The sequence below is a fragment of the Vipera ursinii genome (assembly GCF_947247035.1).
Source record: "Vipera ursinii genome assembly, chromosome: 1".
In the NCBI taxonomy this organism is placed as follows: domain Eukaryota; kingdom Metazoa; phylum Chordata; class Lepidosauria; order Squamata; family Viperidae; genus Vipera; species Vipera ursinii.
In genome coordinates, this window is record NC_139512.1 from 131,110,319 (window position 1) to 131,127,669 (window position 17,351).

The window sequence follows — 17,351 nt, forward strand, 5'->3', positions numbered from 1 at the left end:
ACTCATCAAATTTGCAGATGACAGCAAACTGGCAGGAGTAGCCAACACTCCAGAAGACAAACACAGGATTCAAAAAGATCTTGACAAACTTGAACAATGGTCCTTATCCAACAAAATGAGTTTCAATGTGGAGAAAAGCAAAGTTTTACATTTAGGCAGGAAAAATCAAAGGTACAAGTACAGATAGGGCAAGACCTGGCCTAAAAACAGTAACTGTGAGAGGGACCGTGGAGTTCTAGTGGACGATCACTTAACCATGAGGCGGCAATGTGCAGCAGCAGCCAAAAAAGGCAATACAATCCTGGGGTGTATAAACAGAGGCATAGAATCAACTACCGCTTTATAAAACCCTAGTAAGACCACACCTGGAATACTGCAGCCAATTTTGGTCACCATGTCACCTTTAAATAGTTTAAACAGCACCACAGGATTTGATCTTTCAGCAACTTTTGGCAGTCAAAAGAAGTCTTGAAAAAAGCTTTCACCAGCCTGTTTTGTAAATCCCATAAAGAGCCATCTTCTAGGATTTCTTATTGCAGCTGTTCCATGTCCTGATCCTTTTCTTGATTTGTCTTTCTTATTCCTATTTTGGTAATCTCAATTTTGTTATCTTCCATGTCTTCAAATTATCTCATGTTGTGTCAAGTAAGAATTGTTTTTATTTTTTTTCTCATCCTCTAAAAGTTTAATCACTGAAATCTGTATCATTTCTGAGAAATAGTTATTAAAATCTTACTCAATTTTTTGAAGGATTTTTAAGGACTAGTTAAAAGTTATAAACAGCTTAATTATTTTAACTCTTTTCTGCCTGATCCTTTAGTTCCCTCTAGTGTCTATTTGCAACCTTCCAGCCTTAGTTCTTAACATCACTTTAGTTCAATTCCAGTTATTTCCCTTGAGTATATTATTTAATTATATAGTTGTTTTTCAAATCTTACACAAAAATAATCAATATTCCAAATCTTCCTGGTCTCCCAGTCCATTTGAAACTTTCTTCAGTAAAAAAAAAGCTTTTTCTTTTCTTTTTTGCCATTTGTATATTATTTGAAATTCTTAAGACTCTGTTTAAAATCCCTTAAATTCCAAAAATAAGGTAAAACTCAACAGGTGTCAGATTTAAGGTTGCCGATTAGAAGGTCTCTAATATTCATAATGTGCTTAAATGGAACATTTCCAAATGTGATTAAAAGTGAGTTTGGCTGACTTAGTGTCCTTACCATAAGCTCCACTGTTGCCGAGAGCAAAGATGTCATCTCCCTCAGTTTCTGGTGCTCAAACCCTTGGGAGACTGCTTTTTTATGATCTCCTCATAAGGATCTGCCATTCAGATGACTCCTGGTGATCTCCCATTCTTTCCTTCTCTAGAGAGCCTCAACGGACAAGTCTACTCACTGGTCTTTCTTTCTTTCTTTTTTTTGTAGAGACATCTTCAGTGAGGCATGAGTCACTCAAAAGTTCCTGTCTGGGTGTTTTCTGAGGGAGATTAAAGAGCTGTCTGTCTGGAAAAGCTCCCTGCCCTGAGCAGCCATTGGGCTTGATGCCCTAAATGTCCCCTTTCAGTTCTTTAATTCTATGATGAGAGGGGGGGAGAGGGAGGGAGAGAATGAAGTACTAAAAATAATATATTAAATACCTGAATATTTAATTTCAGCAGAGACGGGGAGAGAGAGCAGAAACTGGAGCTTGTTTTGCTTACTTGCTTTGCTCATGCCTCTCTACCATATCTATTGTCCACACATATGACTGAAAATATTCCTAGCTGGGGGAAAAAGGCAAAATTAGAAGATTTAATGTCACAGTCTGAAAGCTGTTTAAAAATTACATTTTTCATCTGTCAAGAAAACCCGAGTGTTTATATAAAAAAATTGAGAAGCTTAGCCCATCTCCTCGTATGCTCTGTTTTGATCTTTGACATAACTCTGTTGCTTTAGTTTGTCATTCCATTCTTTTGATCTTTCCCAGATCTGGGAAATCTGCCAGAATGGAGTGGGATCATTAACGACAGACATTTGTGTGAAAGAAGGCCTTCCTGTGGGATCTGCCAAATGTGGTCCAGCCATATCTTCATTTTTGCTTGACACTCTCTACTTTTTGCCTATGTTTAAAAAAACGAAACAAAACAGGTTGTTTCCAAAGGTGACAAGAATGTGAAATCACTTGGCATGTCATACACAGCAACCTCCTCCAACATGGTGCTGTTCGGAAATATTGAACGTGAATGTCCATCATACTCTGTTAACATATACTGGCTGAGGATTATAGAAACTGAAATCAAACCTAACTGGTTACCAAACTAAAGAAAGTAAATATGAAATTGTAACATAGACCTGACTTCAATTTTCCATTGAACAGATGTCACTGAAGACAAACGACATTTTTATTTCAGCAGGTGTACAAATATACATGTCAAGCCTTGATTGAGATTTAGCTTACAATATTTGAATAGGCAGTTAATACCACTGGTTATATCAGATTTCTAGACAGAGGCAGCCTGCATATAAAACTTAACATTAGTTTATAGAGCCCTTGAATTCAATCTTGAACTTTTCATACTATATTTCTTCCTTTTAATGCCATGATGCAATACTGGGGTTACATCATCCTTAGCTGTTAAGGTTTGGAATTCTGACTTTGTCGCCTTCAAAGGTCTGAATCTTGGAATCTGATGCAACACACGTACTATGGTCATTATCAGATCCAGCATTTTATACTGGTTTCTGCATCTATTGGGGAAATGAATCATGCTGTGTTGTGTGACTCCAGAAACCCAGTCACCTCTCAGATGTGAAGAAACCAAAATAAAGATGTGGGGCCACAAGGTGCTCCATTGCCAAAATGGAGTGTGTGTCTGTGTGTCAAGAAGTCAAGATGTGGGTTGTGATTGTGTGGGCAAAGTCCAGTCTGGGTTACTCCCAATTTGGGTTAAGGATGTACTGTGAACAAAGCCTAAAGATCTTGTTAGGTGTTGCCTTCAGGTAGTAATTGGTGCTTTTCATTGATGTTGAATTGCAATGTTCCCTCAACCTATTTCAATAAATTAAATATGTATTTCCACAGCCAAAATACAGCCTCCTCCTGTATTTAGATATATGTGACTAAATTAATGTATTGTTCTGAACTTAAGAGTGATTTGTTTAATTGTGTTACGTAAAACCAGCCATAACACCTAAAAACTGTATTTATGATTTAGCATGTAATGCAAATCTAGTCAAATGAGTTTGTATATAAATCATTATTAGATAAATCATGGTTTAATACAATATCTGAATGCAGCTAATGTATAATCAGTTGGACTGATTGATTCAAAGAGATGGTTTGTCCATACTACTGTGCATGGCTACCTCATCTGAGTGCTTTGCTCACTGTGTATATTATACAAGGAATGTAAGTTGACAGCCTGCTTAATCTTCTAGCATGTTGTACAAGCTCATACAGATAGTTTATAGTTCAGTGTGTCATGCAAAATTGTGTTTCTCCCAGAAGCCCTGTTTGGGTGAACAGAAACATAGGATCTTCAGCACGCAGTATAAGAATTGTGAACAGTATGAATTAGATGTAGTTCAAAAGCACTCTTGGTGCACTCAATCCTTTGGAGCCCAGCCCCTTGCACTAGGGGGTATTGGGCTAAATATTTCTGGTCTTTCTTGACATTTTTTGGGTTTTAGGGAAGAATTAGGTTTCTACTAGACTTAAGATCGCCATTCCAATCAACTTCTCCCAAGAAGCTCCAACCTGCTCGTACTTCTCCTGTAGGGCATCACCTTTGGCCCTTCTTTAACCATTCACAGTCAATGGAAGATAGGGTTGAAAAGCATGCCTTGCCGATCAAGTCAGGCTCAGAAAAGTTTTCATACTGATGCTGAAACTTTTTGTTCAATTTTATATTCACAGCATGCACCAGCCGAGCAGGAAGGAATATGAATAGCAATGTCTGCAAGTGGTGTGACAATACATATCCCATTTGTGAAAATCAGGTGTGCTACAGCAACTGTGATTTTAGCTCCTATTGTGAAAAGCCAGAAGAAATCTGTGTTTCTCTATGGTAAGCAAACATTAAAAAAAACCTCCCAAGAACAACAATAGCCTAAAATAATAGTCTGTCATGTACATTCCTATGTAGCCCAATTTTTTCTCTGTTATTTGACTTAATAACACATTTGCAGAAATGGGGCAGTTCAGTAACAGGGCAACAAAAGGACAACATTTTGAAAGGCATCCGGCTTGCTGGGCCTCACGTCCTCCCGCCTGACCCTCAACATGCTGACCCGGCCCCTGCCTTGCTGGGCATCACCTCCCCCTGCCCAGCCCCCACCTTGTCTGGCCTGACATCACCATGCCACCCTCCCAGACTTGACCGGCCTCACATCCCCCCACCCAGCCCTTGCCTTGCATGGCCAAATATCATGGTTCTGACAAATGAGACCAAATAAATCAGAATTTTGAGGCTAGAGGTTTCCTCAAAGAGCATGTTTATTGGCTACATAGTATCAGCACGGTCAAAAGTGAATCCAAGTCTGAAATTCCCTCCAAAGTGATACACTATTACAAAGTTTAGCTTCCCACCCCAGTGTTATGCAATCAGCTACATTCCCCAATAGAATAGTTTGGCAGGCTTTCTAACCAAATGCTCATGCCCCCCACCTGACAGAAATGAGCTTTTTCCCCATGAGACAGTAAAATATTTAGATTAGCAGATATCCTCTGCACCTCCTCCTTTTCTTGTGGCAACCTAGAACAAGCAAGATGGCTTCAGCCAGGTTCATTGTAGAGTTGAAAGTTGGACACACACACACCCCCCCCAAGAAGAAAGCAAGTCCTATAGAGAAAACAAAAATACAAGTTAGGAATTCCCCCTGGGTTTTTGAGGATGTTGGTCATAAGACCTTTGTATTAATCTGTTTGCTTTTCACCCAAGTAGCTTCTGACAAGGGGTAACCTTTCCACTGAACTAAATATTGTAATTTTCCCTTATACAGTACAATCTAGTGTCAAGGATGCATTTTATTTTATAGTGTGCTTCTCCCTCCACTAGAGTGGGATCAGGCACTTTCTTGGGAACTGGCTGCAAGGATGATTCTGTGACTGGCTTTAGCAAACTGCAATGGAAAACAGGGTGAACTTTTCCTAATAGCCGTGGGATTTTCAACTGAACTGTGACAGGATTTATAATCCTGACTATAGGAAAAGGACTGAGAAATGTAGGTCCCAATTTCTTGCTAGGTAATTTCAGCCTTAGATATTTAGCAGAGAGGTAAACCTTCTCCCCCACATGATCTTCTGGGAAGATCACTTCTTATCGGCTTGTTCTTTTACATTTGCCCAAACAGTTTGCAAAGAGGTGAACTACTGACCTAGGGTCTGTGAGGTGGGAGCTTCTTGGCGGTATTCAGGCATAGGGACAAACTCCCAACCAGTGGCTATTTTGAAGGGAGTGAGTCGAGTACTACTGTGCACAGTATTGTTGTATGCTACTTCAGCAAAAGGTGGGAATTCCACCCAATTAGTCTGTTGGTAGTTAACATAGCATCTGAGGTATTGCTCCACCATTGCGTTCATACATTCAGCCAGATGAAAAGCAGATGAAAGTCCCTGGGTAAACCCAATCAGTTTTACAAACTCCCTCCAGAATTTTGCAGTAAATTTATTTATTTATTTATTTATTTTATTATTGGGACTTATATGCCGCCCTATCTCCCAAAGGACTCAGGGCGGCTAACAACAATAACATATAATAAATACAGAAGTTAAGATAAAATTAAAATTAAAGGCCTCTGTACAATAAATTAAAATTAAAATAAATTAAAAATTAGAGTTAAAAATTAAAAACATAATTAAAATCCCTGTCAGTCCAGGTCAGCCAGGTGGAAAAGGAGTGTTTTGAGGCCCCCCTTTGTCTGATACAATCCTTTATGGTGCTCAATAGATTTGTTTTAAAAATAATCTGGCTAGCTTTTGGGCAGACGGAAATCCCGAGCAAGTGATGAAATGAGCTTGCTTCAAAAAAAGGTCAATGACAGTCCAGATTACTGTGTTTCCCCTGCTTTTGGGTAACTCCACAATAAAGTCCATGGCTATCTCCTCCCAGGGATGGGAAGGATCCACCACTGGTTGCAACAAGAGGTTGCAAACAAGAGGTTTACTACGGCATTTTTTCATAGCTGGTACGGCATTTTTTCATAGCTGTACTGGTAGCAAAGCTTTGTACATAACTTTCAATGTCTTTTTTCATGCCTGGCCACCAAAACTGCCACCAAACCAAATGCAAAGTCTTTAGGAACCCAAAATGCCCAGCTTGTTTTGCATCATGACTACATTGAAGGGTGTCATGCCCCCGTCGGAGCGTAAATCTGCTGAGGAAGATGAGCTGGAACTGGAGCCAACAGAGATAGAGGGGGAGGCATCATTGGCTTCAGAGGAATTTGGGGAGGAGCAGGCTGAGGCAGGCCAGGGCCTTTCAGGATTGAGACAGCTTGAAGGCAGGAAGGAACAGGGGCAGGATGAACATGAGAGACAGAGCTAAGGCGATGAGCAAGGGCCACGCAGTAGCCCAAGGAGGACACAGTGGGGAGGAAAAAGCAGAAAAAAGTGAGGCGGAGAAGGGAAAAAGAAAAGAAAAGGCATTGACTTACAACTTCCTCTGTTGCAGTAGAAGGAAGCATTAACATTGAACCTCAACTTTTTTACCCTCAATCATCACAGATAAAATCTGTGTGCCTGTCTGCCTTCCTATCAAAGAAAGTGAGAGAAATCTGTGATAATATTTACAATGTGACCACCTATTAGCATTGTAATAATAATAATAATAATAATAATAATAATAATAATAATAATAATAATAATAATAATAATAATAATAATAATAATAATTTAATTTCTATACTGCCCTTCTCCCGAAGGACTCAGGGCGGTGTACAGGGCAATACAATAAAATACAACATACAAAAATTAAAAAAATATTAAATATTACAGCCCAATTCAATACAATTAATACAATAACATTAAAATACCCCTAAACCCATCAGACCAGGCCGGCTTGTTCAAATAAATATGTTTTTAGGTCACGTCGGAAGGAGCGAAGGTCGGGAGCCATCCGGAGCTCCACCGGTAAACGGTTCCACAGGTCTGGCGCGCCCACAGAGAACGCCCTCCCCCTGGGGGCCACCAGTCAACACTCTTTGACTGACGGCACCCTAAGGAGGCCCTCTCTGTGGGAGTGCACTGGACAAAGGGAAGTTGATGCCAGCCGCAGGTGCTCCCGTAAGTAACCCGGACCCATGCCATTTAGGGCTTTATAGGTCATAACCAGCACCTTGAATCTTACCCGGAGGACAACTGGAAGCCAATGCAGCTCGCGGAGTAGAGGTGTTACATGGGAGTGTCGGGACACCCCCACAACTCGCGCGGCTGCATTCTGCACCAGTTGGAGCCTCCGAGCACTCTTCAAGGGCAGCCCCATGTAGCCCCATGTAATTATCAATTCTTTGGCTGGAAGTTTATTTAAACAATGAAAAATTCAGTAAGTTTGGAGTGGGATATTCCTCATCCTAAACCATAATATTATATGTTTGAGTTACAATTTAACCTGTGGTAATCTCAGTCAATTAAGTTTTATTTAACAAACCATGATTAAGAAAAATGTAGTTTAGTGTGAGGTGTGAACTAGGTCTTCTACTCTAAAAAAATGAAAGACAAAAATGGAATGCAAAATATCAAATATCAGATAACATTAATATTAGACCATTAATATCTATATCTTTCTTGTCATTTCAGGAAACAAGTCAATGCCAGTATAAAAGTGAACACTTTCTGCCACAACCCACAACTGCCAGTGGAAAATGTCATGATATCGAAGTATAACACATCACAGTGCATCATGGCCCAGCAGCAGAATGAGGATGGCGTTTTTTACATCTGTGGTTGTGTGAAAGAGCAGGAATGCAATGACAAGCTTATCTTTGAAAATCATACCAATGGTTAGTCTACTTAGTGGTGACTGACACCCATACGGAATATTTGAACATTCAGATATTCCTGAGTTCTCACTTGTTCCTCTGTCACACAGGATAATTTGTGGGAGGCTGGATATGGTCTCCAGGGAAATTGGGGTGTTTTCAAAAAATATCTCCCTTTCCCCCAGTTACTTTATAAAGGAGGATAATTTTCCTCAGAAGGCCTCAGGTTTTATCCTAATGCTACAAGAAGGAGTGTTTATGTCAATATGGGTTGTGATGGAGTGATCCTCTGACTCCAAAGAATTCACTCCTCTTAGACCCTTTGCAGATCCACATCTGTAGCTCTCTGCCTTAACCTGATCAGAAAATAGTTCTACAAGAAATCTGATCTGTTTCCTGTTACAGTTTAAAAATAGAGGCAGCATACTGTCCCCAGTTCCTCAAGCATTCCACCAAACATTTGCCTGTCAGGCACTAGTATAAAAACAATAAAATACCAGCCTGGGAAGAAACAACTTGTGGGAATCAGATATTTTTCCCAATCCCTGCTGGTTTAGTTGGAAGTCTGCACATTTTCAACCAAGAAAGTGGCAGTAAAGTTTCAAGCAAACTTTGTACTTTCTGAATGAGGCTGAAATCTACCCTGGCAAACAGCTCTACAAGCTGATGGTTACTGGGTTCGAATCCTCTCTTTGGCAAAACATATTGGCACATCTTTTTATATATAAAAGTTTTGTTAATGTTTAAGAATTACAGTCTTTAGTACTTAGTAAACAATATGTTGTCTGGGTTCAGATATTTAACATTAACTTCTTCAATATAAATCTGTTCAATACTACACAATCCAGTATTTTTTCCTTGATCCTCCTTTCTTCTCCATATTTTTTCCATTTTCCCCTCATTACACAGTTAAAATTTTTGGTATTGTTAATGTATACAGTTAAAGACAAGCAGCTTCATAATATTTTACTAATATCATACAAATAATAATATCAATTCATTAATCAATAATGTCAATTCATAAATTAATATCCTGTTTTTTGTGCTCTTGTTAAGGTTTGATTTCCTATCAGTATTTGAAATATCTTTGTCAGTTATGATTTTCTCAGTATTAATTACAGTTATGTAGCTAAAAGTTTTATTCATATCAATCTTCCTCTTATCTTCATATTTCCCATATCAAAAAAGAGGAAAAAAATGCTATCTTAGTTCTAAATCATGTCTTTCATTATAAAAGTCTAATTATATCTAAGGGCATCCATTTTCAAAATCTTATTTAAACAAGTATTTAAACATATAATGCCCTCTCTAAAAGATCAAATCTTCTGTTTTTTAAATCTAACTCTCACATTCTTTCTTTGCCAAGTAGCTTTCCAAGCCAGGGCAATTAGATCACCCAGGAATTTTCTTTCCATTTTTCTAAAAATTGCTTGGCATGAGGAAGAGAATTTAGGTGGGGTTTTTTTTTTGGGGGGGGGTGTAATTCCACCCATTTATATTCGTTAAACAACTCCCAATTCCTTTCTTCCGCCATTTCTCTTTTCATTCCCTGTCTCCCAAGTTGTGACATTTCCCCTAACAGCTCTTCCTTGTTTACATTTCCCCTAACAGCTCTTCCTTGTCATCAGATATGTTTTGCAGACCTTCTTTTATCTCTTCCATCACTAAATCCATTTCCTCTGTTTCATCTTCTAGTTTCTGGTTTGTTTGTTCATACTTTGTAGTCGTTATCTGGGAACTTTCTAGTTGTAGATTTAATTTGGAGATTTGCTCATTTATATTGTCTAAATTGTTTTTAGTCTCATTATGATTTCTTTTTATGTCCTCTTTATATTCAACAATTGGTGAATTATTTGTAGCACAGAATATATTTCCTTCTGAAAGGTATTTGTTTTTTCTTGAGGCATCATTCCTGGAGATCTTCTAGTATCACCAGTCTCAGTAAGAGTAGATCAACGTTTCCTCTAATTTTCTGGTCTTTATATGTATCCTTTATAATCCAATAGGTTCCAAAGTATAGGTTCAGTCCTGAAAGCAGTATTTTATAGTGATCCTATAAGTACCCCAAAATTGTCAGTCAGGCAAGGTTGTAATCCACAATGTTTGAAGTGTTCAAAATGTTCAACCTCCCTGAAAACAGCTCAAAACTCTCTCCCAGCCAGCGGTCGTCCAAGATCAAATTTTTCTTTCTCTCCCACTAGCTCTTGAAGTTAAAAGTCCGAGCTCAGTAGGTATTTATAATCCAAGAAGGTCAGGGTGATAAGTATGCCAAAATATTTTCCTTTATTTCAAGCTGTTCTCCCAAGCTAGGAGTCACTAAGCAGCCAGGAAGCAAGTTATAGTGCTATACACAAATCCACCATTAGATGTCATTCAAAGTTAATTTTCCACTCTTAAAACAATTGATTTCTTATATTTTGCCTCAATGTTTTTTTTCCAAAGAGATAATCTTATCTCAGTTCTCAAATTTATCAAAGCTATAGCTTTATGTTACTTCCACTTCAGTATTGCATGTTTCCCCCATAAAATTAAAACACTGCTTCTATTCACATTTGGAGATTTTTTAGCTTTTTGGGAGCCTTTCTCAGGAAATTCAGTTGTAAAATAGTAAAGAAAGGATTAATATTCTCATCCAGTTCCAAAAATGGTGTTTACAACATATTAATTGGAGCTTTTGTCTTCTTCAGTTGTCAGCAACTAATGGCCGGCCACAGGAATGTAGCCAGTCTTTCCCCTGCCAGTTTGGAGGGCTTTCCTTGGATTGAACAGAAAGACCTCCATCTCTCTGTGATCAACAAGGCACCCCTCCTCTTCATCGCCTCTTTGGGGCGACTTTAGGCCCTTTTTAGGGCTCCCAGCAGGGCAAAATCGGGCGCAGAAGGCAGAGCCCTGCCTTCCTGTGTCCCGTTCTGCTGCGACACAAACCAGAAGTCCTCACATATTGGCATATCTATACAGTCTTCTAGCTTTGGCTTCAGGATGCTTGGCTAGCTATTCTTGAAGGACACTTCTGCATCACACAGCCTTCCTCTCCCTCCTTGCTACCATGACATTTTTCTAAACCAAAACTGAGGTACTGTTTGCCATCTTTACCCACACAAACCCTACTATTTATGTAATACATGCCACTTCAGCAACTACTGAGCTGAAGATGCGGCAGGGGGTGGGATCTGTTCAGCTCTCATTGGCCCTTAGCTGAGCAGGTGTGCCCCTTCCCTTCCTGTCACTTGCAGTGAATAGTGGTTGGCATTCTGGTGACATGATGGGGAAAGAATCATATTTATCCCCCCTCCCAGTTTACTTACAGAGTATGTTGACAGATCTCTTAGGGTAGCAAGAGAGTTCTCCAACTTCAGCCAGAGCTGCCCTGTCCCTTACAGCGTGTCAGCAGTTCACTCAGAAGATCTGAGAGAAGGAAGAACAACGGAGGTTGCTCAGGATGGGGACTTCCCATGGAAGCAGTCTGGCAATGCCTCTTCTACTTTGTCATAATTCATCCAGCATTTGGTCATGAGATACAGTGACCCCACTTCCCAGGGATCAGGTGTTGCAGATGAACTGGGGATGATTTATAAAGCAAGAGGGGAATCTAGGAATCTCCCAGATCGAGTTCTGACAAAATGGTCAAATTTCACCAGAGCAGTTAAAGCCCAGTTTTCGTTTAATTGGAAGAGTTAGCATAAAAAGACAGATGAAATGTTAGGTGGCTGCATTTTCTTTGCACAAAACTATTCAAAAGAAAGCTATCAAAACTTAAGATGTAAAAGTAAAGTTAGGGACATGCACAGGAGTTTGGCATTCTGCTGTTGCTGTTCTGCAGGCAGTTGTTCCAGTTGTTTTTAATGGCTACTTAAAGAAAAATAATGCAGAAAATCCATTCAATTATGTGCCATCAAGTTGATGTCAACTCTTAACAATCACAGAGCATTGGAATCTCACTCTTTCTCTCTCATTCAGACTCTGTGACATAAAACAAGGAGCTTGCACCCTTCATAACTTCTGGGTTTTGTGAGTTCTGGGCTTCCCCATTCACACTTCATATTATTTATTACAAAACTGAGCAAAAGGTTATCCTGGTTGCTATACCTGGCTGCAGGAAGTCACAGAGAGCAAATGAACAGTGCAACAATCCTAATCAATGATGCATTTTTGCATGTTTCAGGTATCAAACAACAGATGGCTTTACAGAATTAATGTAATGTTTTATCCTTGATAGCAGAAAGGGCTTTAAAATAGCCCAGGACCTCCACCGGAATGTGACCTTTATACCGGATTGATTTCTAGGTTTATAAGATATGATACCTACTGAAACATATTGATGCCCTCATTCCTTGTCACAAACCAACCTATATATCATGCAGGGGGAAAAAAAATTCTGTCAGAGACCTTTGAAACCACAAAGAAATACAAGGCAACGTCTTTCTTTCTTTCATTTGTTTTCAAAGAAAGCAGTGTGCCTGAAACTTTTTTAGGCTCATGCAACAATCACTGCTATAAACTGATGACTTTGCATTTGCGGCTGGAACTTGTTTAAAGAGTTCCCAAGGGTGATGTAGCCAGGAGGCATTACTTCAGCTTTGCACACTGCAGCCCTGGAATCTGCTCAAAAAGAAAAAAAAGGTTCTGCTTTCCATTGAATGTCACCATTTCAGAGATGTTGTCATAGCCATCAGGTAAGTCCATTACCGAAAAAGATAGCAGAGGCCTCACACTTTCCAAAGCAAACTTAAATTATATCATTTGATGCTGATCTTGTGGTTTGAACTTGGTGTCTTATTTTAGAAGCATTCGTAGCTTAAGCAGAAATCAACTGCAGCAGACTTTTTTCTTTTCTTTTCGGGAAGGGCCAAGTCAAACAGCTGAGGAGTCTGGCTTTCTTACTCCCAGGATCTGAATGGTAGACTTCACCCACTGAAGTCATGCCCTGAAGTCTTTCTCTTGAGGGATGGTTCTGAACTACTCATCCTTCACTATTCTATTGGGCAAGAAATCCCTGCTTCGAATTTAATGAGTAAGAATGGAGGGACTGAACACATTGCTTCATGCTGGGGCAAAGAGATAAAATCTCATTTGTATTGAAATGACACCACTGTTCTAGTAATGTTCAGAATGTATCTAAGGCAGGGGTCCCCAACCCCCTGTCTGTGAACCAGTACCGGGCTGTGGCATGCCAGCAACCGGTCTGCACAAACAAGCAAAGCCGCATCCGCGAGATGCAGGCAGCACACAAAACCACGCACCCTCCGGTCTGTGGAAAAACCTCTCTCCATGGAACCGGTCCCTGGTGCCCAAAAGGTTGGGGACCTCCGTTCTAAGGCCCTTGCCTTTTTTGCACCCTACTTTAGACCCAAATACTTCAGAGCCAAATACTGGTAGGGTTAGGGTTAGGGTTAGGACCAGCTCTTCCATTTCACCTTCTCTGCCCGATGGAGTTGTTCTTTTTTGGAGCTTTTAAATTGAAGCTTCTGTTCGTTAGCAGACTGGCGGAGACTTTTCAGCAATGGCTCCCTCCTTTTGAAATATCAACCCCAGCGCAACACTCTGATCACTGTCATTTAAGAGCTGGTATTTGTTTTCCTCCCTCAAAAAATGGTGACCTTCTCTGGGCTCAGAACCTTGATTAGTACTTGGATGGGAGAATCCACATACTAGATAGAAGAATAAAACAAAATCTGAGAAGGTTATGGAAAACCTCTTCTCTTCTTTGCCCATAAAACTACATGGGTTGTCCAGGAGGTCACTAAGAGCTCAACTCAGCTCACAGAAATTGTATCTACTTGTTTCCTTAGACTTTTAAGCATTGTTATCCTTGCCTTTCCATTTAAAAGTGCTTTGATTTTATCAGTCTGAATGGACCGATGCTGTTTGAGTTAGTTGCATTTCTTCACAGAGCTCATTTTAGCAGGTTCTACTTTTTTTTTTGAACCCACATTGCTTCTTAGTGAACATAAATGAATGCATGGTTATCAGAAAGATAAGGCACTTTGGCTTAATGCTTTCTTCTTTAAAATGCCCAATAATTAATAACAGGACTATATTTATATTTTTAAAAGCCTGGAACAAATGAGCTACCCAAGTTTTCCATCTGCATTCTCTCGGGTTTTCTTGTTCAGGAATGGGGGAGCTGCTCCAGGAAGAATTATTACTTTCCATCAGCAAAACTCTTTCGCTCAGCCACGTGGCGTTCATATGATGCGGCTTTATGCTGAATCAGTCAATTGACCGACTGCTCTTTTTTTCTCAACCTGGTGCTCTCCAGATGTCTTAGTTTCCATTCTTACCAGCCCAATTCACAGGATTAGATAGTCTAGCGTATCCTGAGGGGTTGGAGTTGGAGGTTGGGGGAGATCTGTTGTCTCTTATAGGGATGCCGAATTAGATTCCTCAAGTTCTGTATTTCATTAATTTTGGAGGAAGGGGAAGATTTGCGTCAATGTTGATTCCGGCAAATGCCTGGAAAGATCCCTGCAGTTTTGTTTGGTAGGATTTCAGAAATGACTCGCCCTTACCTCCTCCTTACCTAGGCAAGTAAGAGAGAGTGACTGGCTCAAGATCACGAAGCTTGGTGCCTAAAGTAGGACTAGAACTCTCAGCCTCCTGGTTTCTAGACTTGTGTCTTAACCACTACACCAAATTAGTTCTCATTATGATTTCATTATTTCATGCATGCAGTGTTTTTAATTAATGTAATCTATCTAATTAACACAGCTATAGTTTTCTTTATCTGAGCAAGTGGAAAAACTGCAAGGTAAAGCCTCAAGTTGTAGCCATGCTACAGTTTCATGGCATGGGACCTGTGTCTGTGCTTTTAATCTGCAAGCATGCTAATCTTCCTTTAGAGCAGACGAAGGAATTTTATGGCCCCACCCAGGCCAATCCAACCCTTTGGCTGTCCCTGTCCAGACCACATGAGATTAATTGGAAATTAGAAATCAAATGTGAATAAGTGTACACCATGCACACACACAATACAACCACATTTCCTTTATTTTGAAGGCCAATTGGTTTTCTTCTCTATTTACCTATGCTTGTGTGTGCATGCCTATGCACCTTCACAGCCTTGTTGATTTCGGCCCTCCACAAAAGTCCCAGTTTCCCATATGGCCCCTTGGGGAAATTAATTGCTTAGCCTTGCTTTAGATGACACAGGGTCAAATATAGCAGAGAGCCTAAGAAGGAGGAAGGGAGTTGGGAACAGCCTTTGCACTGCTTTCCTACTAGCCGAGATATAACTTTCAAAGTAGGGGCAACAACGCCCAAGAGGTGCAGTGTACAATGCAGTCTCTATATAGCCCTCTCAGCATCTTGATGACCTGAAAAGAAGTTCTAAATGGCTTCCCAGAAGGCTGCCTAGATGACCTCTGGAAAACCCAGACGTGCCTGCTGTAGCATGCTAGACTCTGCTAAAGGTGAAATGAAAGAGGAGGAAGGCGGCTGTTGATTTCCACTGCCTTGTTGTAATTGGGGAATGAGAGACGAGAATACCGTACAGGTAGTCCTCGTCTTACAATCATTTCTTTAGTGATGGTTCAAAGTTACAGTGGCACTGAAAAAAGTGACTGATGACCGTTTTTTTCACACTTACAAACGTTTGGTCACGCGATCAAAATTTGGATGCTGGGCAACCGGCTCATATTTATGATGGTTGCGGTGTCCAGGGGTCACGTGATCGCCTTTTGCGACCTTCTGAGAAGCAAACTCGATGGGGAAGCCCGATTTACTTTACGACTGTGTTGCTAATTTAACAATTCCAGCCATTCACTTAACAGTTGTGGCGAGAAAGGTCATAAAATGGAGGAAAAACTCACTTAACAACCATCTGGCTTAGCAATGGAATTTTTGGGCTCAGTTGTGGTCATAAGTTCAGAACTACCTGTAATCTTTTTTTTAAAAAAATAATAATAACAAGAAGAAGAAGAAGAAGAAAAACAAGCATAAAAATGAGAAGATCGTACAGCCTCTCCTTCTGGTGACACAGGGAAGTAGCAAGTAGCCCCCCTCCTCTTCATGTCAGTGCTGAAGACGTGACTGAGGAGCTTGCTAGAGAAGAATGGTGGGGTGAACAGCAGGGAGCCTTTGAGTCCTTCCACAATCTTCTGCTGCCATGTGAGCAGGAACCCAGGAATCCTTTCCTGTTGTGAAAGCAGGCATAGGAAGAGAAAGTCTCCTATACGGGTGGAGGAGCAACCTTTCACTAATGTCACCAGAACAACTGAGAGAAAGGTGAACCTCCTGTACTGTATTCACAATAAGACTGTTGCCTGTCTTGGATGCTAAAATTGGGGGACCTCTGGATTGCGGCCCCAAGTCTTGGGCTGAAAGGTTTGGCCCTAAAACCCCTTAGGTCACTGGGGAAAGCTCTTTGAAGTAACTCCTCTGCGTAGGTTGAAACATTCTTGCTAATCTCTGCCTTTTTCTTTCCCCGTAGGATACTCTATGCTCCATAGCAGGGAAATCATTCCTGTAGCAGCCATCAGCCTGCTGCCCCCGCTGTTGGTGGCTATCATGATCACCGTGATATTCTACCTCTGCCGAACCCATCGGCAGAGGAGACAGTCCAAGGAGTGGGCCCAGAAACATACTCAGTGCCGTGAGCTGCCTGAATCCCGCAGAGCCACCACTTATGATGAGATCCTGTCTGTCAAGATAGATCATCATTCTGCTCTCCACCCAGCCTGTGCCAGCAGCCTCAACCATATCAACGAACTCCTGCCGGTTGAGTTGGACGAAAGAGTGGGGAAAGGGCAATTTGCAGAAGTCTGGAAAGCCAAACTGAAGCATGCATCTTCAGGCAAGTATGAGATGGTGGCCGTGAAGATTTTCCCTTGTGAGGAATTTGCATCCTGGAAAAATGAAAGCCAGATCTTCGCGGATGCCAACCTGAAGCACTGCAGCATCCTTCGGTTCCTTTCTGCAGAGGAGAGACACTCTGGACTTCAGAAAGAATACTGGCTGATCACTGCCTATCACAGCCAAGGCAATCTTAAGGATTACCTGTCCAGGAATATTCTCAGCTGGAGAGACTTGCAAAAGACAGCAGGTTCCCTCGTGAGTGGCGTGGCCTACTTGCACAGTGACTACACTCCTGGTGGCAGTCCCAAAATTCCCATTGCCCACCGCGATATCAAAAGCACAAATGTTCTCATTAAGAACCAACAAGAATGTGTGCTGTGTGATTTCGGAATTGCTCTGAGACTGGATCCATCTTTAAGTGTGGAAGATTTTGCAAATAGTGGACAGGTGAGCACTGCAGAACAAAAGTAGTTCGCTTTGCTTGTTGGGGAATAGGGAAGGTTTATAGGAGACTCAAGCAAAGAGGGGTTTGTGCATTTTTGTAACACACCATCGCTATCACCCACACTGACATAATTTCTTGTATTTTTTTCCCACCCCACTCAT

General features: G+C 40.8%; 1 protein-coding gene across 1 annotated transcript in view; it reads left to right on the forward strand.

Moving 5' to 3' along the window:
- Window positions 1-17,351, forward strand: part of LOC310642831 (TGF-beta receptor type-2-like) — a gene marked incomplete at its 5' end in the record, with an annotated part of 72,429 nt that overhangs the window by 41,870 nt on the left and 13,208 nt on the right. Inside the window, 4 exons of the mRNA XM_083366770.1 lie at window positions 3,481-3,616; window positions 3,892-4,042; window positions 7,771-7,973; window positions 16,381-17,192. Coding sequence (XP_083222896.1) covers window positions 3,481-3,616; window positions 3,892-4,042; window positions 7,771-7,973; window positions 16,381-17,192 — 1,302 coding nt within the window. The remainder of the gene's footprint in view (window positions 1-3,480; window positions 3,617-3,891; window positions 4,043-7,770; window positions 7,974-16,380; window positions 17,193-17,351) is intronic.